General features: G+C 39.5%; 2 protein-coding genes and 1 long non-coding RNA gene across 4 annotated transcripts; 1 reads left to right on the top strand and 2 right to left on the bottom strand.

Annotated features, from left to right (window-relative positions):
- Window positions 1-30: 30 nt before the first annotated feature.
- On the bottom strand, window positions 31-7956 carry LOC108261805 (creatine kinase B-type). 2 transcript variants are annotated; one of them, XM_053679687.1, is made up of 9 exons: window positions 7828-7956; window positions 7609-7718; window positions 6881-7095; window positions 5586-5740; window positions 5337-5469; window positions 4344-4515; window positions 793-916; window positions 492-681; window positions 31-362 (listed from the first exon to the last, which is right to left on the bottom strand). In XM_053679687.1, exons 3-9 carry the CDS (start codon window positions 7092-7094, stop codon window positions 184-186), a joined length of 1167 nt encoding a protein of 388 aa, XP_053535662.1. In that variant the 5' UTR covers window position 7095; window positions 7609-7718; window positions 7828-7956; the 3' UTR covers window positions 31-183. The 2 variants fall into 2 exon arrangements, with proteins under 2 accessions (XP_053535662.1, XP_053535661.1); XM_053679686.1 differs by having other exon boundaries at window positions 7609-7933.
- Window positions 7957-8790: 834 nt separating this feature from the next.
- Window positions 8791-13403, top strand: LOC128632723 (uncharacterized). Its single transcript, XR_008396297.1, has 3 exons — window positions 8791-10227; window positions 11707-11751; window positions 12525-13403. It is a non-coding gene; the product is annotated as an uncharacterized LOC128632723 (long non-coding RNA).
- A 171-nt stretch (window positions 13404-13574) lies between these two features.
- Window positions 13575-19595, bottom strand: ckba (creatine kinase, brain a). The gene is made up of 8 exons (NM_001200451.1): window positions 19506-19595; window positions 18585-18789; window positions 17506-17660; window positions 17261-17393; window positions 16267-16438; window positions 14335-14458; window positions 14036-14225; window positions 13575-13906 (listed from the first exon to the last, which is right to left on the bottom strand). The coding sequence occupies exons 2-8, from the start codon at window positions 18775-18777 to the stop codon at window positions 13728-13730; spliced, it is 1146 nt and encodes a 381-aa protein (NP_001187380.1). The 5' UTR covers window positions 18778-18789; window positions 19506-19595; the 3' UTR covers window positions 13575-13727.
- Window positions 19596-19823: the final 228 nt, after the last annotated feature.

Below are 19823 nucleotides of genomic sequence, written 5' to 3'. Positions count from 1 at the left end.
TGATTTTTGAGACAATACAATAGACAGGTGTAAACTGGCAGAGCATTTAATTCATTTGTCACCATATTAAAGGCATCTTAAATATAATATACATCCTTTTATTAATCTCATAGGAGTGGGATGTGGTGGGGGGAATGAAGAGGGGAATTTTGGATGAGTGAGGTAGAAGGATAGTTGCTGGAGTTACTTTTGATCAGGTATGAGGTCATCAATGGCCTGGCCTTTCTCCAATCGCTTCTCCATCTCCACCAGCAGCTTGACTCCATCTACCACCATCTGAACGAGCTCCACCTCAGAGAAGCCCAGCCGGTCAGCATTAGAGATATCAAACACACCGCCCACTGCAGCGGTGTCCACGCCACCTGACACATTGAATACAGCATTAGTGCCAGAACAGTCAGCTTATATTCACTACCAGCAGCCTATAGAGGGCAGCACTGAGCTTCAGACAAACAGCTTGCCTTCTTATATGGGTCATTTGTAACATTTACCTGTTCCACGCTTCTGCAGGCGTAATCTCTTGAGCACTTCCTCAAACTTGTTGTGCTTGCTCATATTTGGGAGTTTGACATGCACACCTCCACGCAGCCCTGTACCCAGGTTAGACGGGCAGGTGAGGACATAGCCCAGGTGCTCGTTCCACATGAACGCATGTCCCTTACTCTTGAACAGCTCCTCAATCTGAAAAGGGTACGAGTCAGTAAGCACCCGTAATTTACAGCACAGTTCATTAGACTCACAGTTTCTCCTCAACAACTTTAAATCACTCTTGAATGCTGATGAGCAGATTACCTTGGTGAGGCCTGTGCAGAAACGAGTAAACACTTCTTTCATGTTTCCACCTTTCTGCATGGAGATGACACGCAAGTGATCCTCCTCATTCACCCACACGAGGAATGTTTTGTTGTCATTGTGCCTGACAAACATTAAAAGGAATGATTAGTTAATGGAACTGCTTGGTCCCAAATTTCTTTTACATTTTTTTTAAAGCCAGAGTTATCAAAATGATTCAAGTCATGTGGTGTGAATAGTTCTCTGAATAGAGAAATGATATGAACATGACCACTAAACTGGGACAAGTTAGCACAGTCTCCAGTGTAGAAGGGGCTACCAGAAGGCCAAGTAGTATTGCCAAGAGCTTGAACATCTTTACTCAATTCATAAACGTAGCTCTAAAACTGTCAGCATGGCTCAAATGTCACTCCTGTGAACATGACTACTGAATTGAACTGCGACCCCCCCAATATTACCACTAACAGACATTTTAATATCCACCACTCAGTGGCAATATTAAAATAGTATTAGTGTCTAATAGTACCTGCATCCGGTCAGTCCTATGTAAAGACAAACACACACGCATACACACAGAAAAAGGTTGCTGCGCTTCACAAAATGGGGTTTGGGCGAGGAAAAAAAAGGGGGGGGGGGAGCCTCGACTCGCATCTAAAAACAAACTCAAGCATCTTCAGTTTGTCAGACACTACTGGAACTTCAAATGGGATCAGGTTCTATGCTCACATGAAACCAAAATAGAGCTTTTGGCACTAAATACCAGAGGTGGTTTTGGTGCACACAGAGGGAGCCATATGGAAAAAGTACCTCATGCCCACGGTTAAATATGGTGGTGGAGCTTTAATGTTTTGGGCCATTTTTCTGCCAGATGACCTCGACATTGTTAGGATGCATGGCATCATTGATGATCAAACAGATATTAACAGATATTATCATTTAACAGATATTAAATGAAAACCCGACTGCCTCTCCAGAAAGCTTCAAATGGGCCGTGATTGGATCTTCCAGCAGGACAATGATCCAAAACATACATCAAGAAACTGACAACAAAATCAACATCCTTCCATGGCAATCCCAGCGCCCTGAGGTGAAACCCATAGAAAACCTGTGGGGTGAACTGAAGCGAAGAGTCCATCAGCACGGACCTGGAAATTTGAAGGATCTGGAGAGATTCTGTATGGAGGAATGGTCTCAGATCCCTTGGCAAATCCCTCTTGGCAAAGGGAGGTAGCACAAAGTATTGACAAAGGGTGCCAATAATTGTTGTTTTGTTTGCAATTGTTTGATATCCACAAGTGTTTGTTTTTTTTAACAAAAGGTTCAACGATAAAGACAATTTTTCACAACCTTCTTTGCTCATATTTACCAAGGGTGCCAATATTAGTGGAGGGGACTGTGTGTGTGTGTAAAATATAGTTATATACACAAAAAAAATTTGTACAATATAATTAGTCAATCACATGTTTAGTTCTGTTTAGGCAAAGAATTATCAATGAGCTGCAAATTGAGAAGTTTTACAAATATATATATAAAAATAACATACACACCACATATACATACATATACAGTGAAGGGAAAAAAGTATTTGATCCCCTGCTGATTTTGTACGTTTGCCCACTGACAAAGAAATGATCAGTCTATAATTTTAATGGTAGATTTATTTGAACAGTGAGAGACAGAATAACAACAAAAAAATCCAGAAAAACGCATGTCAAAAATTTTATAAATTAATTTGCATTTTAATGAGGGAAATAAGTATTTGACCCCTCTGCAAAACATGACTTAGTACTTGGTTTAAAAACCCTTGTTGGCAATCACAGAGGTCAGACGTTTCTTGTAGTTGGCCACCAGGTTTGCACACATCTCAGGAGGGATTTTGTCCCACTCCTCTTTGCAGATCTTCTCCAAATCATTAAGGTTTCGAGGCTGACGTTTGGCAACTCGAACCTTCAGCTCCCTCCACAGATTTTCTATGGGATTTAGGTCTGGAGACTGCCTAGGTCACTCCAGGTCCTTAATGTGCTTCTTCTTGAGCCACTCCTTTGTTGCCTTGGCCGTGTGTTTTGGGTCATTGTCATGCTGGAATATCCATCCACGAGCCATTTTCAATGCCCTGTCTGAGGGAAGGAGGTTCTCACCCAAGATTTGACGGTACATGGCCCTGTCCATCGTCCCTTTGATGCGGTGAAGTTGTCCTGTCCCCTTAGCAGAAAAACACCCCCAAAGCATAATGTTTCCACCTCCATGTTTGACGGTGGGGATGGTGTTCCAGGGGTCATAGGCAGCATTCCTCCTCCTCCAAACACGGCGAGTTGAGTTGATGCCAAAGAGCTCCATTTTGGTCTCATCTGACCACAACACTTTCACCCAGTTGTCCTCTGAATCATTCAGATGTTCATTGGCAAACTTCAGACGGGCATGTATATGTGCTTTCTTGAGCAGGGGGACCTTGCGCGCGCTGCAGGATTTCAGTCCTTCACGGCGTAGTGTGTTACCAATTGTTTTCTTGGTGACTATGGTCCCAGCTGCCTTGAGATCATTGACAAGATCCTCCCGTGTAGTTCTGGGCTGATTCCTCACTGTTCTCATGATCAATGCAACTCCACGAGGTGAGATCTTGCATGGAGCCCCAGGCCGAGGGAGATTGACAGTTCTTTTGTGCTTCTTCCATTTGCGAATAATCGCACCAACTGTTGTCCCCTTCTCACCAAGCTGCTTGGCAATGGTCTTGTAGCCCATTCCAGACTTGTGTAGGTCTACAGTCTTGTCCCTGACATCCTTGGAGAGCTCTTTGGTCTTGGCCATGGTGGAGAGTTTGGAATCTGATTGATTGATTGCTTCTGTGGACAGGTGTCTTTTATACAGGTAACAAACTGATATTAGGAGCACTCCCTTTAAGAGTGTGCTCCTAATCTCAGCTCGTTACCTGTATAAAAGACACCTGGGAGCCAGAAATCTTTCTGATTGAGAGGGGGTCAAATACTTATTTCCCTCATTAAAATGCAAATTAATTTATAACATTTTTGACATGCGTTTTTCTGGATTTTTTTGTTGTTATTCTGTCTCTCACTGTTCAAATAAACCTACCATTAAAATTATAGACTGATCATTTCTTTGTCAGTGGGCAAACGTACAAAATCAGCAGGGGATCAAATACTTTTTTCCCCTCACTGTATAAATATATATTTGCGGCTCATTGATAATCATTTACCTAAACAGAACTAAACATCTGATCGGCTAATTATACTATACTTCTTTTTTTTTTTTTTTAAACAGGGTCTGTATTCTCTGTACACATGAGCCCTCAATTTTACGAGCAATCAATGCACAATTATTTATTTATTTGTTTATTTATATTTTTTAAACGTTCTTTTTGAACTTAAATCTCACACGGTCATACTTCCGTACATAAATGTAGAATTAAATACTAGGTGTGCGCAGATATGTTTACAGGATATAAAGCATATTAGTGTAAGTTTTGGCAATTCTACCTTCACATAAGTGGTGGAACCCCAGTACAAATTCTGTATTTTGGTTGCTCCAACACTTACCATATTCCCCTGGCATCAGGCCAATCACGGGCCATTCCAGAGGCCAACAGCAGGGGAGACACAGGCTTGTCAAAGAGGAAGTGGTCATCAATCAGCTGCTGCTGTTCTGCTTCCGACATATTTTCCAGAGCATAGTATTTCCCATTCAGATCTCCACTCAGGGCACCTAAAGCTACAAAACAGACAGAAAAATTCAGTGCATGGTCAATTTGAAACCTTTCCCTTTTGCTACTATTATAGCAATGGGTATGCATTACTATCTTTAACAGCAACAATCTTTTTAAAATAAATTAATTAAAAAGCATGCTGGGAAAAGTAAGAGATTATACACATTCTGTAGCTTAATCAGATGCTCAACATTTTACAACAGATTTTTAAAAAATAGTTGCAAAAGATGTGGTTTATTATCCCCAATAAATACTGACATTTAATTTTGAGTCAGGCGGTTTTAGTTGTAAGCATCATGCATGACCGCTTGGTAAATAAATCTCCAAATACATAAAAGTCACAGAAACCCGATTTGGTCAATGCAACATCTCAACTCAAGAGCACTGCAACAATCACAAGGGGAGAACTGGAAAAATAAATAAATTACTTTAAAAAAATTTTTTAAAAAAAATCCAGCAACCACTGGGTTAAATTAGTAACTGGTTGATGGTTGTGCCTGTTTTTACAATGGGTCTTGGCATACCCAGATGAATTTGTAGGTTTATGCTCAAAATGATGGAATGGTAAGAAAGTTGTACATATATACCATTAGAAATTTGAATCTAGCAGTTTGTTTATTCATAGAAATTTCAGATATTCACTGTGGATAGGACTTGAAGTGCAACAATGAAAGTAACTTGGATTAGTGCCACTATTTCCACATTTCATTCTTAGAAATTTGCTACAACCTCTGAAAGTTCTCAAATCATAACTTGCACCCTTAGCTCCCCCACATGCCCAGAAGATTGCCACTAGATGGACTCCTGCCCTGCTGTAGAACTATACCTTCCACAGAGAGTTTTTGAACAGCTCTCCTCTCGCCGCGACTGCAGTGTGGTGGCAGGCAAAATCCACGAATGCTCCGGCCTGTTCGCACACGAGAACTCAGCACGTAGTTGGGATCCAGATCATCCCCACCCTTCAGAAAAAAAACAAAAAACATTAATTAGCATGAATACTTCAATTAGTAAAGCCTATAAATCAAGAAGATTGCACATATTGCAGTAGCTGGCACACTGCAAGTCATAACTGTACCTTGAGGTTGGCTGGGTTCAGGTCGGTTTTGTGTTTATCAGTGGGTTTGTATCCACCATGTCTGTCCTTGATGACAGGGTCCAGCAGCTCCTTAAACACCTCATAGGTCTCCTCATCTCCCGCCACACAGCCCACAGTCATAATGAAGGGGTGGCCTAGGATGGAGAAATGGAAAAATCAGCTCTACGTGCAAATAGATGACTTTTCACAAAAAAAAAAAAAAACAAACAAACAAAAAAACACTAATACACAAGGCACAATTACACTAATATGAAAAATATTATGACTGGAAAAAACATTTTCTTGCTAATCTAATTTAAGCTTTCACTGGAAGAAAAAACAAAAAACAACCCTCTTCACTGAAGATGATATTCAGTCCTGGACTCTGATTCACTTCTTTTTGTGAAAACAGAAAGACTTATTCTAACCGGAGAGTGTTCTACCAGGATTATCTACCAGTTTGAATGGCTATGTATGGTGAAGCCACTGGGAGTGGAATGCTAATGGAGCTTCTTGTACACATATCCAGTGTCAAAACTTTGGCCCACATGGCTGCTGTGCTGGCTGAAGTCTGGGTATTCATCCTCAGCAGAGATTTTATTGATGGTAAGAGCTATATATATATATATTTTTTTTGCTTGCTACACAACTACCAGACAAAACACAAGAACACAATTTAGGGAGAAGTCATCTGGAATTCATCTCACAATACAGCGTGTAATCACCCTGGATTCAAAAAAAGTGTTTGTTACTATAACTCAATCAGCTTTTATCTGTAACATTCTACTACTGTTGGAGAGCCAAGACTAATAATAAGGCCTTTACTCTTGTCTTTTTTTTTTTTTTTTTTTTTTTTACATTTTTTACATTTTTTTTTTTTTTTTTTTAACTCAGCCAGGTTCCAGTACAGCATGCGTTTTACGGATTTAGTAGTTAATTCTACTCTGTTATAGATGATCATCAATTTGTATTCACAATCTGAAACTGGTCTGGCTAAGCCTGGCTCTAAAACAAACTATGTGAAGTGTTCGGCCAACACGCCACCAGGACAATTAACTTTAGTGTTGAATTTTTTTGGATTTTGTAATGCAAGACACTGGTTTCCAATTCCAGTAACTTTCCCTACTCCCTACACACCTGATACAGACCATGAAGAGCTCCATCTATTAGGCTGAACCTGGTTTATTGGGATAAAAGACCTAATAAGGGAGTTATGCACTCTATTAAACTGTGATGCTTTGGAGCAGATGGTTTCAGCTTTGTGTTCGGGTACAAAGACATTTAAGCAGCTTTACCTGGGTTATCGACTCCAGTCTGAATCACATCATCCAGCGTGAAGCCACTCGATGTCTGTTTACTGCGCAGGCGCTCGTATAAATCAGGGGTGAGCACTTTGGCCATGTGGTTGTTGTGCTTGGTCAGGTCGGGAAACTCTGCTTCAGACGAGTACTTCATCTTCAGCTGGTTGTGAGTGTTTCCGGAAGGCATGGTGGAGACTCCGGAACCCATACTAAAACACGTCAGTTTTTCCACACAAACCGGACAATACAATCATCCAAACAAGGACTTGGTTCTGTTTAATAAATAACGTCGACAGTTTACCGCTATAAAAATTCAACGCACATTACGAATGTACAGCCTAATGTTCGTTTATTAAAATAGAATAAACTTAGCTCGACTCAATAGATTATAAATAAAAACCCCATGAATGTATTGATTACACAGACGGCTGAATGATTGCGTGCTGATTACATTTCAAATGCTCCTTACCGTAAAGTCAGATTAAACACGCATCCTGTAACATTTGGCCAGACGCAAAAAAAACAAAACAAAACAAAAAAACCTCCCCGAATATTAAGGAGTGAATGCATTGTTAAAACAAGCTGAAATGTACAGTCTATATAAAGGATGATGGATGGCATGCTTTCTGTAAAGTCGTCTAGCCAAGTTAGAAATATGTAACTTCAAAGAGAACAATGTGTGGTTTTAACACTTGGACATTAGGGCAGTTGTCTATACTTACGTTGCAGGATAAATTTGATGTTCAGTTTGTGAAAACTTCTAGGAGTAAATGGGAAGCAGGAAAAGTTGCTCGCTGTAAACTGATAAACCAAGACCGCTACAGTGACCTTGCTGAAGAAAAAGAAAAAGAAAAAAGGAGTGATATTGTTCCAAATGAAGTGAATTTTGGTAATATTTTCTATGTTCTCAGTACAGTTACACAGTTTGTGTATAGACATACACTTTTTTCCGTGTTAACCTTGTCCTCGAATGTTTCTTGGAACATAGAATTCGAATAATACGGGTCTAGAACTGGCATGAAGTTGGTTTGACATTGGACGTTCAATATTCACAGATATGCGGAAATTAAGGGACCGTCTGTAAAGTTACATACGATATTGTTAAACACGATTCTAACCAATAACATTTGAAGGGAATGACTTACAGTCATATAACCCACTGTAAAATGTTTGACTAGGTGTCAGGTATGACGCACACCTTTTAGTTTTTGATATTTAACCCTACAATGCATGAACCAAAAATCCTTCACGAATGCATAAAGGGGATCAAAATGACCCCTACTGGATTGAATGGTTTTCTTCAAAAAATAGATGTCATATTAGTGAAATAATTAAAAGAACTGATGATACATGTTTTAATATTTCAAACATTTTTATTTGTTTTCTTTTTGTTTATTTATGTACATGTTTGGATTGTGGATGCGAGCCAAAGGAATTCAAAATTATTTACGTAGGCAGCACTTCCAGTCAACCTTTTGAGCCCTCAACTTCCCTGTCACAAGAATAATCCTGGTCCTTACTTTCCTCTGTACCATTCTGCTTATTGTGCCCTGAACTTTCATCTTCATCCTCATCTTCATCTGCAGTGTTCCTGTCTCCAGCCTCATATTCCCTGTCATTCCCTGTCATTCCGTGCATTGTAGGGTTAAATCTCAAAAATCTAAAAGGTGTGTGTCATACCTGACACCTAGTCGAACATTTTACAGTTGGTTTTGTGACTGTACATCATTCAAATGCTATTGAGCTTTAAATTATGGTATAATTTGTGTGTGGGCCCATTCTGTAGTGAAATTCATATCTAATTCACATAGGATTTAATAACTTATTTTAATAAATATAAAAAATTAAAAGGTGTGCATCATACCTGACACCTAGATGAACTTGTCATGAAATGGTCATGGATCAGTAAAGTTGCAATCATGTGAGCTATCGGCTTTTTGATTTATTTTTTTGTTTTATATTCATATATTTTTGTTCCCCTATTGATAGTAAATGATTAAGAACCTTTTTTTCCTTTCTTTTTTTTGGACTGTACAGGACTTCCTCTGATTCCTCTGATAGTCATGATTGGTACACCTTAAGGGCTAAAATGTTTACTGGTCATGTAAATGTGCTAAATAATTTGGAGTTAGGCAGTTACCTGGCAGCAGCTAAATTGGATAATTATATAAATGAGCAGATGTGGAGGTGTTCCTAATAAAGTGGTGGGTGAGTGTATATTGTAATAAGTAGGATGTCAGGGCTCCTAAAGTTAATTAGTATTAGACAGCCATTAGCCTGGGGCTAATTAATTAGATGACTTTACTACCAGCCGTGTGGACATATCAACTATGTTTCTGATGGTTTTAGCTAGAATGAGTCATCCTCAAAATAACAGCACTCCTTTCTATGTGAGTGTGTTGGACTTCTGAAACAGGAAAGGTGAGCATTAGCTTTGCGAAAATAGTTTGGACATTTTCAGGTAACACTTTTGGCATCGTTTGAAAAAGGTACGTCTTTGGTACGTGACATGCGAGCCATTTTTACATTTCAGATGGCTTTTTCCTAGCGAGTGCCACAGTGTGAGGTTCACTTATGCCATTAAACTCACCAGTGTCATGTGTGAGTCAGTTACTGAGTCAAGGACTGGAGTTTTGAAATGACAGATATGCATGTCTATTTGGATTTAATCTTTTAGTAGACCGTCTTATACAGTGTGACTATCTATTACACAGCTCGTACCAATAATTATCATTAAATCAATGGCCCCAGGCTTATAAAATGTATCATCACGTAACCTGTCGGCTAGTGCCTGAAGCTCAGCAGAGGCTGTCTCAGGATGGTTTACCCTCATCTCTTGCTCTTTGTTTTCACTTTGCCTCTATCATTCATCTGTTCGTCTTCACTCACCAGCATATGTAGCTTATTTTTTGTTTTTGTTTGTTGTTTTGTTATTTTTTTAGGGTATGCTAAACAATTTAGCAATTTTCATTACCGAGTTCAACTTTGTGTGGGTATTTTTCAAAATGATATTGGATCCACAGTTTTTAAACTGTTGTGAATATACTCCAGCACTGACAAAATGGGCTCTTTGTTGTTTCTTCTGTCAATTTCAACCTGCCCCTCTTTTTCCCCTCTTATGTGTCCCTTTGACTTCTTTTTTTCCCATCTCTCTTCTTCCTTTTCTTCGCTGGTTATCTTTTCTCTCCTCCACTCTGTTGTGTTTTTTTTTGTTTTGTTTTTTTACATCAGGGTCACTTTTGACCCGAACAAGCGTCAGTGTGCTGCTAAATCAGGGACGGGGGCCCCCTCTGTGCCCCCCACCCTGTCAGCCCCTTCCAACCCTGCGCCAAAGACTCTTAGTAAGTTTGTATTCTTTCTCTCTTTTTCTATCCTTCCCATCCTCCTCTTCATCATCTTTCACCTTCTGGAAACGTGTCTTTACAAAGGCTATTTGGCCTCTGCATACTCTAATCGCTCACCATTCTTTTAAAATATCTTCGATATCATTACAAATCTTTTTTTTATTGCATATTCAGGAGAAGAAGCTATAGGGAGTAGTAGGAATGTACAGATGGAGAGTGTCTAGAGGAAGGGCTAATTAAAAACCACTCAACAATATTCTGTGAGTGTGCATATGTATGTATACCCTAAGTGGCCAAAAGTATGTGGACACCTGATCATCACATCTATATGAGCTTCAAATCCACGGGTGTTAATATGGAGTTGGCCCTCGTTTGCAGCTGTAACAGCCTCCACTCTTCTGGGAAGGCTTTCTAAAGGATTTTGGCATGTCTGTGGGAATTTATGTCCATTCAGTCAAAAGTGCATTCGTGAGGTCTGGCACTAATGTTGTACGAGAAGGCCTGGCTCGCAGTCGGCATTAATCCCAAAGCTGTTCAGTGGGGTTGAGGTCACGGTTGTGTGCAGGCCACTGGAGTTCCTCCACACACCAAACTCATCACACCATGTCTCAATGGACTTAGATTTGTGCACAAGGGCAATCGTGCTGGAACAGGAAATGGTCTTCCCCCAAACTGTTGACACAAAGTTGGAAGCATACAATTGTCTGAAATATCCTTGTATGTTGTAACATTAACATTAGCTTTCACTGCAATTAAGTGGCCTAGCCCAAACCCTGAAAAACAAACAATTATCCCTCCTCCAGCATCACTGTGGGCACTTTGCATTCGGGTAGGTAGTGTTTTCCCGGCATCCGCCATCAGACTGCTAGATAGTTAAGCATGATTCATCATTCTAGAGAACATGTTTCCACTGCTCTAGAGTCCAGTAGCAGCATGCTTTACAGCACTCCATCCCACACTTGATCTTGCACAAGGTGATCTTAGGCTTGTGTGCCGCTGCTTGGTCATGGAAACCCAGTTCATGAAGCTCCTGATGGACCATGCTCGTACTGATTTTGCTTCCAGGGGCAGTTAGGAATTCTGTAGTGAGTGATGCAACAGATGATAGGTGAATTATTATTATTTGAAAAACATTTTTTATATAGCTTCAGCACTCGGAAGCACCACATACTTTTGGCCCCACAGTGTATATGTGAACAGGTTCCTCACAACATGCCTTTAGATCAGGCAACTCTCTCAACGTTATGAGAGAAGCACGGTAGCTCAGGAAAATTATGACTATTGTCAGAGATGTCCTCTGCCATCTGATATATAGCTTCTGTACATTTAGATATTTTACTCTTCTTCCTTTTCACTTTTATTGCAATCCCTCCTCCTCTCATTTTCCTTTTTCCCCTGCTCTAACCAATGATGTTACACTTAGCTCAAATGTGCTGTCCTTCTTTCCTTCCTTTTTGTTTTCTAATCAAATAACAGAGTCTCAACCGAGTTTGAGAGAAGCGGGAGATTTGAGGGCACAAGGTGAGGAGTTTCTGAGATCCTCTACCCTCCACTTGGTTCATATATGTTTGATCTCTACCTCAATTGTGTCTGACTTGACCCATAGTGTATTATCACATCATGCTTGAATGGTCATTAATGGGGCCAGTGAGACCTTTGCACTTCTGGAAACAGAACTAGTACAGTCTCATTATGGTCATTTCAATTGCATGTGGCTTTTTATGTACTGGTGTGATTGCTGTTTGTGTATTTTGTAATGTGCGTTGTTGTGGGGTTTGCATGCGTAAACAGTTGTGGGTTGCTGTCTAATATATGTATTTAATTTACTGTTCTGTGGATTTACTATCTCCCTTTCACTTCAAATATGTAATATATCATTTATTACTAGAAGTAGGGCTTGGGTGAAGAGATGTGTGTGTATATTTAATTTCTTATAAAATAAAAATCCCACAATACATTTTGGTTTGGGAGAGAAAAATAATATTGACTGATAAACTGATCAACTCATAACATGTAGCACACTGAACAATAAAAATATATTTTAGTACTGAATGTTTCCTGCTTTTCTGTTACATAATTTAAGATTACACAAAATGTCACAGGAGACACTGATTTTAATTTTGTCCTAATTATTGTTTTGCTAGCCCATAATGTCATGATTATATTGTATAAAAATATCTGCAAATATTGCAAAAATAATTTTTTAATTTTTTTTATTTTACAACCCAACCAATCCTTTTTTCTTTTTTTCCCCACCCATATTCCCTTCTTACATTGTTCTTTCTTTCTCTCAGTCGCCATGTACCTGGGGATCAGCAAAAAGATGAAGGGAAAGATGGAAAAGACGGGAAACCCCGCTCTCTCCGTTTCACCTGGAGTATGAACACCACCAGCAGCATGGAGCCAGCCACCATCATGAATGAAATCTGCAAAGTTCTAGACGCCAACAACTGCGACTATGAACAGCGTGAACACTTCCTGCTTCTCTGTGTCCATGGTGATGGACATGCTGACAGCCTTGTCCAGTGGGAGATGGAGGTCTGCAAACTGCCCCGCCTCTCACTCAATGGTGTCCGTTTTAAGAGGGTCTCTGGGACATCCATTGCTTTTAAAAACATTGCTTCTAAAGTTGCCAGTGAGCTCAAGCTATGAATGTCTAATCTATTCATGTAGAAGAAAAATAACTTAAATCCTATATAGAGAAACAAAGCTGTACAATCACAAACATAGCAGTTTGCAAAATGTATGCATTTTTTTAACAAACCACTTACCCTATTTACCATGTAAGGCTATGTAAAATCTTTGAAGAGCCAAAATACTTTTAAATTTCTTCAGTTATTCTGCACCTCAGTCAGGTTTGTCGTCAAGATTTTGTGCTTGTAATTGAATGTGATCCAGCGACCCAGTTTGAGTTCACTTTCACTGTGTGAATGCTGCAAGACCGGAGTGAAAAGTTTTATTTATTTTATGCCCATTACCCATGTGTAAATAATGCACCTTTTGATTTTAATTATTACATTGTTGCCATTCCTCATACTCTCAAGAGCTCTAATATTTTAATGAGCTACTTGTAATTGCTCACAGCTATGGATTCTATTAAATCAGCTGTACATGACTGGCTTTATTTGCTAGCTTAAATTGTTCTTTCAGTCTATACTCATTACTTACTCAAACCATCCTTTCTTCTAAAGATAACCGCTGATTTATGATCAATACAATTGTGTTTGTTTTAGCTTTAACTTTAAAACAATTGCAGATGATACTTAGATTTTGTACCATTTAACAGGTCCATATGTTATGGCTTCAACCACTACTGATTTTTGAGACAATACAATAGACAGGTGTAAACTGGCAGAGCATTTAATTCATTTGTCACCATATTAAGGGCATCTTAAATATAATATACATCCTTTTATTAATCTCATAGGAGTGGGATGTGGTGGGGGGAATGAAGAGGGGAATTTTGGATGAGTGAGGTAGAAGGATAGTTGCTGGAGTTACTTTTGAACAGGTATGAGGTCATCAATGGCCTGGCCTTTCTCCAATCGCTTCTCCATCTCCACCAGCAGCTTGACTCCATCTACCACCATCTGAACGAGCTCCACCTCAGAGAAGCCCAGCCGGTCAGCATTAGAGATATCAAACACACCACCCACTGCAGCAGTGTCCACGCCACCTGACACATTGAATACAGCATTAGTGCCAGAACAGTCAGCTTATATTCACTACCAGCAGCCTATAGAGGGCAGCACTGAGCTTCAGACAAACAGCTTGCCTTCTTATATGGGTCATTTGTAACATTTACCTGTTCCACGCTTCTGCAGGCGTAATCTCTTGAGCACCTCCTCAAACTTGTTGTGCTTGCTCATATTTGGGAGTTTGACATGCACACCTCCACGCAGCCCTGTACCCAGGTTAGACGGGCAGGTGAGGACATAGCCCAGGTGCTCGTTCCACATGAACGCATGTCCCTTACTCTTGAACAGCTCCTCAATCTGAAAAGGGTACGAGTCAGTAAACAGCAGTAATTTACAGCACAGTTCATTAGACTCAGTTTCTCCTCAACAACTTTAAATCACTCTTGAATGTTGATGAGCAGATTACCTTGGTGAGGCCTGTGCAGAAACGAGTAAACACTTCTTTCATGTTTCCACCTTTCTGCATGGAGATGACACGCAAGTGATCCTCCTCATTCACCCACACGAGGAATGTTTTTTTGTCATTGTGCCTGACAAACATTAATAGGAATGATTAGTTAATGGAACTGCTTGGTCCCAAATTTCTTTTACATTTTTTTTTAAAGCCAGAGTTATCAAAATGATTCAAGTCATGTGGTGTGAATAGTTCTCTGAATAGAGAAATGATATGAACATGATCACTAAACTGGGACAAGTTAGCACAGTCTCCAGTGTAGAAGGGGCTACCAGACGGCCAAGTAGTATTGCCAAGAGCTTGAACATCTTTACTCAATTCATAAACGTAGCTCTAAAACTGTCCGCATGGCTCAAATGTCACTCCTGTGAACATGATTACTGAATTGAACTGCGACCCCCCCAATATTACCACTAACAGACATTTTAATATCCACCACTCAGTGGCAATATTCAAATAGTATTAGGTGTCTAATAGTACCTGCATCCGGTCAGTCCTATGTAAAGAAACACACACGCATACACACAGAAAAAGGTTGCTGCGCTTCACAAAATGGGGTTTGGGTGAGAAAAAAGGGGGGGGGGGGGGGGGCCTCGACTCGCATCTAAAAACAAACTCAAGCATCTTCAGTTTGTCAGACACTACTGGAACTTCAAATGGGATCAGGTTCTATGGTCAGATGAAACCAAAATAGAGCTTTTGGCACTAAATACCAGAGGTGGTTTTGGTGCACACAGAGGGAGCCATATGGAAAAAGTACCTCATGCCCACGGTTAAATATGGTGGTGGAGCTTTAATGTTTTGGGCCATTTTTCTGCCAGATGACCGACATTGCATTGTTAGGATGCATGGCATCATTGACGATCAAATATTAACAGATATTAAATGAAAACCCGACTGCCTCTCCAGAAAGCTTCAAATGGGCCGTGATTGGATCTTCCAGCAGGACAATGATCCAAAACATACATCAAGAAACTGACAACAAAATCAACATCCTTCCATGGCAATCCCAGCACCCTGAGGTGAAACCCATAGAAAACCTGTGGGGTGAACTGAAGCGAAGAGTCCATCAGCATGGACCTGGAAATTTGAAGGATCTGGAGAGATTCTGTATGGAGGAATGGTCTCAGATCCCTTGGCAAATCCCTCTTGGCAAAGGGAGGTAGCACAAAGTATTGACAAAGGGTGCCAATAATTGTTGTTTTGTTTGCAATCGTTTGATATCCACAAGTGTTTGTTTTTTTTTAACAAAAGGTTCAACAATAAAGACAATTTTTCACAACCTTCTTTGCTCATATTTACCAAGGGTGCCAATATTAGTGGAGGGGACTGTGTGTGTGTGTGTGTAAAATGTAGTTATATACACAAAAAAAATTTGTACAATATAATTAGTCAATCACATGTTTAGTTCTGTTTAGGCAAAGAATTATCAATGAGCTGCAAATTGAGAAGTTTTACAAATATATATATAAAAATAACACATACACACCACATATACATACATATATAAATATATTTGTAAAAATTCTCATTTTGCGGCTCATTGATAATCATTTACCTAAACATCTGATCGGCTAATTATACTATACTTTTTTTTTTTTTTTTTTTTAAAAACAGGGTCTGTATTCTCTGTACAAATGAGCCCTCAATTTTATGAGCAATCAATGCACAATTATTTATTTATTTATATTTTTTAAACGTTCTTTTTGAACTTAAATCTCACACGGTCATACTTCCGTACATAAATGTAGAATTAAATACTAGGTGTGCGCAGATATGTTTATAGGATATAAAGCATATTAGTGTAAGTTTTGGCAATTCTACCTTCACATAAGAGGTGGAACCCCAGTACAAATTCTGTATTGTGGTTGCTCCAACACTTACCATATTCCCCTGGCATCAGGCCAATCACGGGCCATTCCAGAGGCCAACAGCAGGGGAGACACAGGCTTGTCAAAGAGGAAGTGGTCATCAATCAGCTGCTGCTGTTCTGCTTCTGACATATTTTTCAGAGCATAGTATTTCCCTTTCAGATCTCCACTCAGGGCACCTAAAGCTACAAAACAGACAGAAAAATTCAGTGCATGGTCAACTTGAAACCTTTCCCTTTTGCTACTATTACAGCAATGGGTATGCATTACTATCTTTAACAGCAACAATCTTTTTAAAATAAATTAATTAAAAAGCATGCTGGGAAAAGTAAGAGATTATACACATTCTGAAGCTTAATCACCACAACAGATTTTTAAAAAATAGTTGCAAAAGATGTGGTTTATTATCCCCAATAAATACTGACATTTAATTTTGAGTCAGGTGGTTTTAGTTGTAAGCATCATGCATGACCGCTTGGTAAATAAATCTCCAAATACATAAAAGTCACAGAAACCCGATTTGGTCTATGCAACATCTCAACTCAAGAGCACTGCAACAATCACAAGGGGAGAACTGGAAAAATAAATAAATTACTTTTATAAAAAAAAAAAAAAAAAAAAAAAAAAAAAAATTCCAGCAACCACTGGGTTAAATTAATAACTGGTTGATGGTTGTGCCTGTTTTTACAATGGGTCTTGGCATACCCAGATGAATTTGTAGGTTTATGCTCAAAATGATGGAATGGTAAGAAAGTTGTACATATATACCATTAGAAATTTGAATCTAGCAGTTTGTTTATTCATAGAAATTTCTGATATTCACTGTGGATAGGACTTGAAGTGCAACAATGAAAGTAACTTGGATTAGTGCCACTATTTCCACATTTCATTCTTAGAAATTTGCTACAACCTCTGAAAGTTCTCAAATCATAACTTGCACCCTTAGCTCCCCCACATGCCCAGAAGATTGCCACTAGATGGAGTCCTGCCCTGCTGTAGAACTATACCTTCCACAGAGAGTTTTTCAACAGCTCTCCTCTCGCCGCGACTGCAGTGTGGTGGCAGGCAAAATCCACGAATGCTCCGGCCTGTTCGCACACGAGAACTCAGCACGTAGTTGGGATCCAGATCATCCCCACCCTTCAGAAAAAAAAAACAAAAAAAAAACAAAAACATTAATTAGCATGAATACTTCAATTAGTAAAGATTGCACATATTGCAGTAGCTGGCACACTGCAAGTCATAACTGTACCTTGAGGTTGGCTGGGTTCAGGTCAGTTTTGTGTTTATCAGTGGGTTTGTATCCACCATGTCTGTCCTTGATGACAGGGTCCAGCAGCTCCTTAAACACCTCATAGGTCTCCTCATCTCCCGCCACACAGCCCACAGTCATAATGAAGGGGTGGCCTAGGATGGAGAAATGGAAAAATCAGCTCTACACGCAAAGAGATGACTTTTCACTAAAAAAAACAAAAAAAACAAACAAACAAACAAAAAAAAAAACACTAGAGTACACAAGGCACAATTACACCAATATGAAAAATATTATGACTGGAAAAAACATTTTCTTGCTAATCTAATTTAAGCTTCCACTGGAAGAAAAAACAAAAAACAACCCTCTTCACTGAAGATGATATTCAGTCCTGGACTCTGATTCACTTCTTTTTGTAAAAACAGAAAGACTTATTCTAACCGGAGAGTGTTCTACCAGGATTATCTACCAGTTTGAATGGCTATGTATGGTGAAGCCACTGGGAGTGGAATGCTAATGGAGCTTCTTGTACACATATCCAGTGTCAAAACTTTGGCCCATATGGCTGCTGTGCTGGCTGAAGTCTGGGTATTCATCCTCAGCAGAGATTTTATTGATGTAAGAGAATTTATTTATTTATTTATTTATTTATTTATTTATTTAAAATATAAAACTCAGCCAGGTTCCAGTACAGCATGCATTTTATGGATTTGGTAGTTAATTCTACTCTGTTATAGATGATCATCAATTTGTATTCACAATCTGAAACTGGTCTGGCTAAGCCTGGCTCTAAAACAAACTATGTGAAGTGTTCGGCCAACACGCCACCAGGACAATCAACTTTAGTGTTGAATTTTTTTGGATTTTGTAATGCAAGACACTGGTTTCCAAATCCAGTAACTTTCCCTACTCCCTACACACCTGATACAGACCATGAAGAGCTCCATCTATTAGACTGAACCTGGTTTATTGGGATAAAAGACCTAATAAGGGAGTTATGCACTCTATTAAACTGTGATGCTTTGGAGCAGATGGTTTCAGCTTTGTGTTCGGGTACAAAGACATTTAAGCAGCTTTACCTGGGTTATCGACTCCAGTCTGAATCACATCATCCAGCGTGAAGCCACTCGGTGTCTGTTTACTGCGCAAGCGCTCGTATAAATCAGGGGTGAGCACTTTGGCCATGTGGTTGTTGTGCTTGGTCAGGTCGGGAAACTCTGCTTCAGACGAGTACTTCATCTTCAGCTGGTTGTGAGTGTTTCCGAAAGGCATGGCGGAGACTCCCTGCGTGCACCGAGGAGCGGAGCCCATACAAAAACACGTCAACTTTTCCATACAAACCGGACAATACAGTCATCCAAACAAGGACTTGGTTTTGTTTAATAAATAATGTCGACAGTTTACCGCTATAAAAATTCAACGCACATTACGAATGTTCGCTTATTAAAATTGAATAAATTTAGCTTGACTCAATATATTATAAATAAAAACCCCATGAATGTATTGATTACACAGACGGCTGAATGAATGATTGTGTGCTTATTAGATATCAAATGCTCCTTACCGTAAAGTCAGATTAAACACGCATCCTGTAACATTTGGCCAGACGCAAACAACAACAAACTGCCCGAATATTAAGGAGTGAATGCATTGTTAAAACAAGCTGTAATGTACAGTCTGGGATAGAAGTGCAAAAGACTAGGTAGGTGCCTTATCTCTGATTAAACACGACCAGAAAACACAAACAAACAAGAACGGTTTTCTGACTACACATATAACTGGGTCCGAGACGCGCATAAAAAAAAATCTCTTCAGAAAAGTCGCAAACAACTGAAACGTGTTTATTCAACGCAGCAGACATATTAAAACCAAGTCCTTCATGTTGTAATGGAAAACATGAATCTCGTTTAGTGTCCTCAATCTGACCTCCGAATTACCTTGCAGACTTGCAATTCAGCTTTTGTCGTTTTCATTTTTAAAATAAAAATACATAATCTTACCTGTGGACTACTACTAGATGAAGACGGGTTTGACACAAAAGTCCCCACTTTCTCCCAACTATATACTGTACTCTAAAAATGATCCTGCTCCCCGGCAAGGGTTTGGGATGGAGCGTTTGTTTTATAGTGTGCAAGAGCGGCTCCTATTGGTTAATACTTGTAGTCCATTCATTGGAGCAGGAGAATGTGAGGCTGAGGACACAGCATTTCGAGTGCCACTGCAACATTTCTAAACCTCCAGGGCTTTATCACATAGTATTGTATATTTAAATAATTTGCTTTTCATTTCCATTAATGCAGATAGTAGTCTACGACACC

Source organism: Ictalurus punctatus, chromosome 3 (assembly GCF_001660625.3).
Source record: "Ictalurus punctatus breed USDA103 chromosome 3, Coco_2.0, whole genome shotgun sequence".
Lineage (NCBI taxonomy): Eukaryota > Metazoa > Chordata > Actinopteri > Siluriformes > Ictaluridae > Ictalurus > Ictalurus punctatus.
Note: the sequence above shows the minus strand (reverse complement) of the source record. Positions and strands in the feature narration are given on the sequence as shown.

Bases quoted from the DNA above. Each gene is read 5' to 3' on its own strand.
- LOC108261805 (XM_053679687.1), bottom strand. From the start codon at position 7,094: ATGGGTTCCGGAGTCTCCACCATGCCTTCCGGAAACACTCACAACCAG. The intron at 4,516-5,336 runs GTATAGTTCTAC...TCTGTTTTGTAG, and splicing joins TCAAAAACTCTCTGTGGAAG to CTTTAGGTGCCCTGAGTGGA. The intron at 917-4,343 runs GTAAGTGTTGGA...AATGTTTGTCAG, and splicing joins CCTGATGCCAGGGGAATATG to GCACAATGACAACAAAACAT.
- ckba (NM_001200451.1), bottom strand. From the start codon at position 18,777: ATGCCTTTCGGAAACACTCACAACCAGCTGAAGATGAAGTACTCGTCT. The intron at 17,394-17,505 runs GTACAGTTATGA...TTTTTTCTGAAG, and splicing joins TGAACCCAGCCAACCTCAAG to GGTGGGGATGATCTGGATCC. The intron at 14,226-14,334 runs GTAATCTGCTCA...TACCCTTTTCAG, and splicing joins TCTGCACAGGCCTCACCAAG to ATTGAGGAGCTGTTCAAGAG.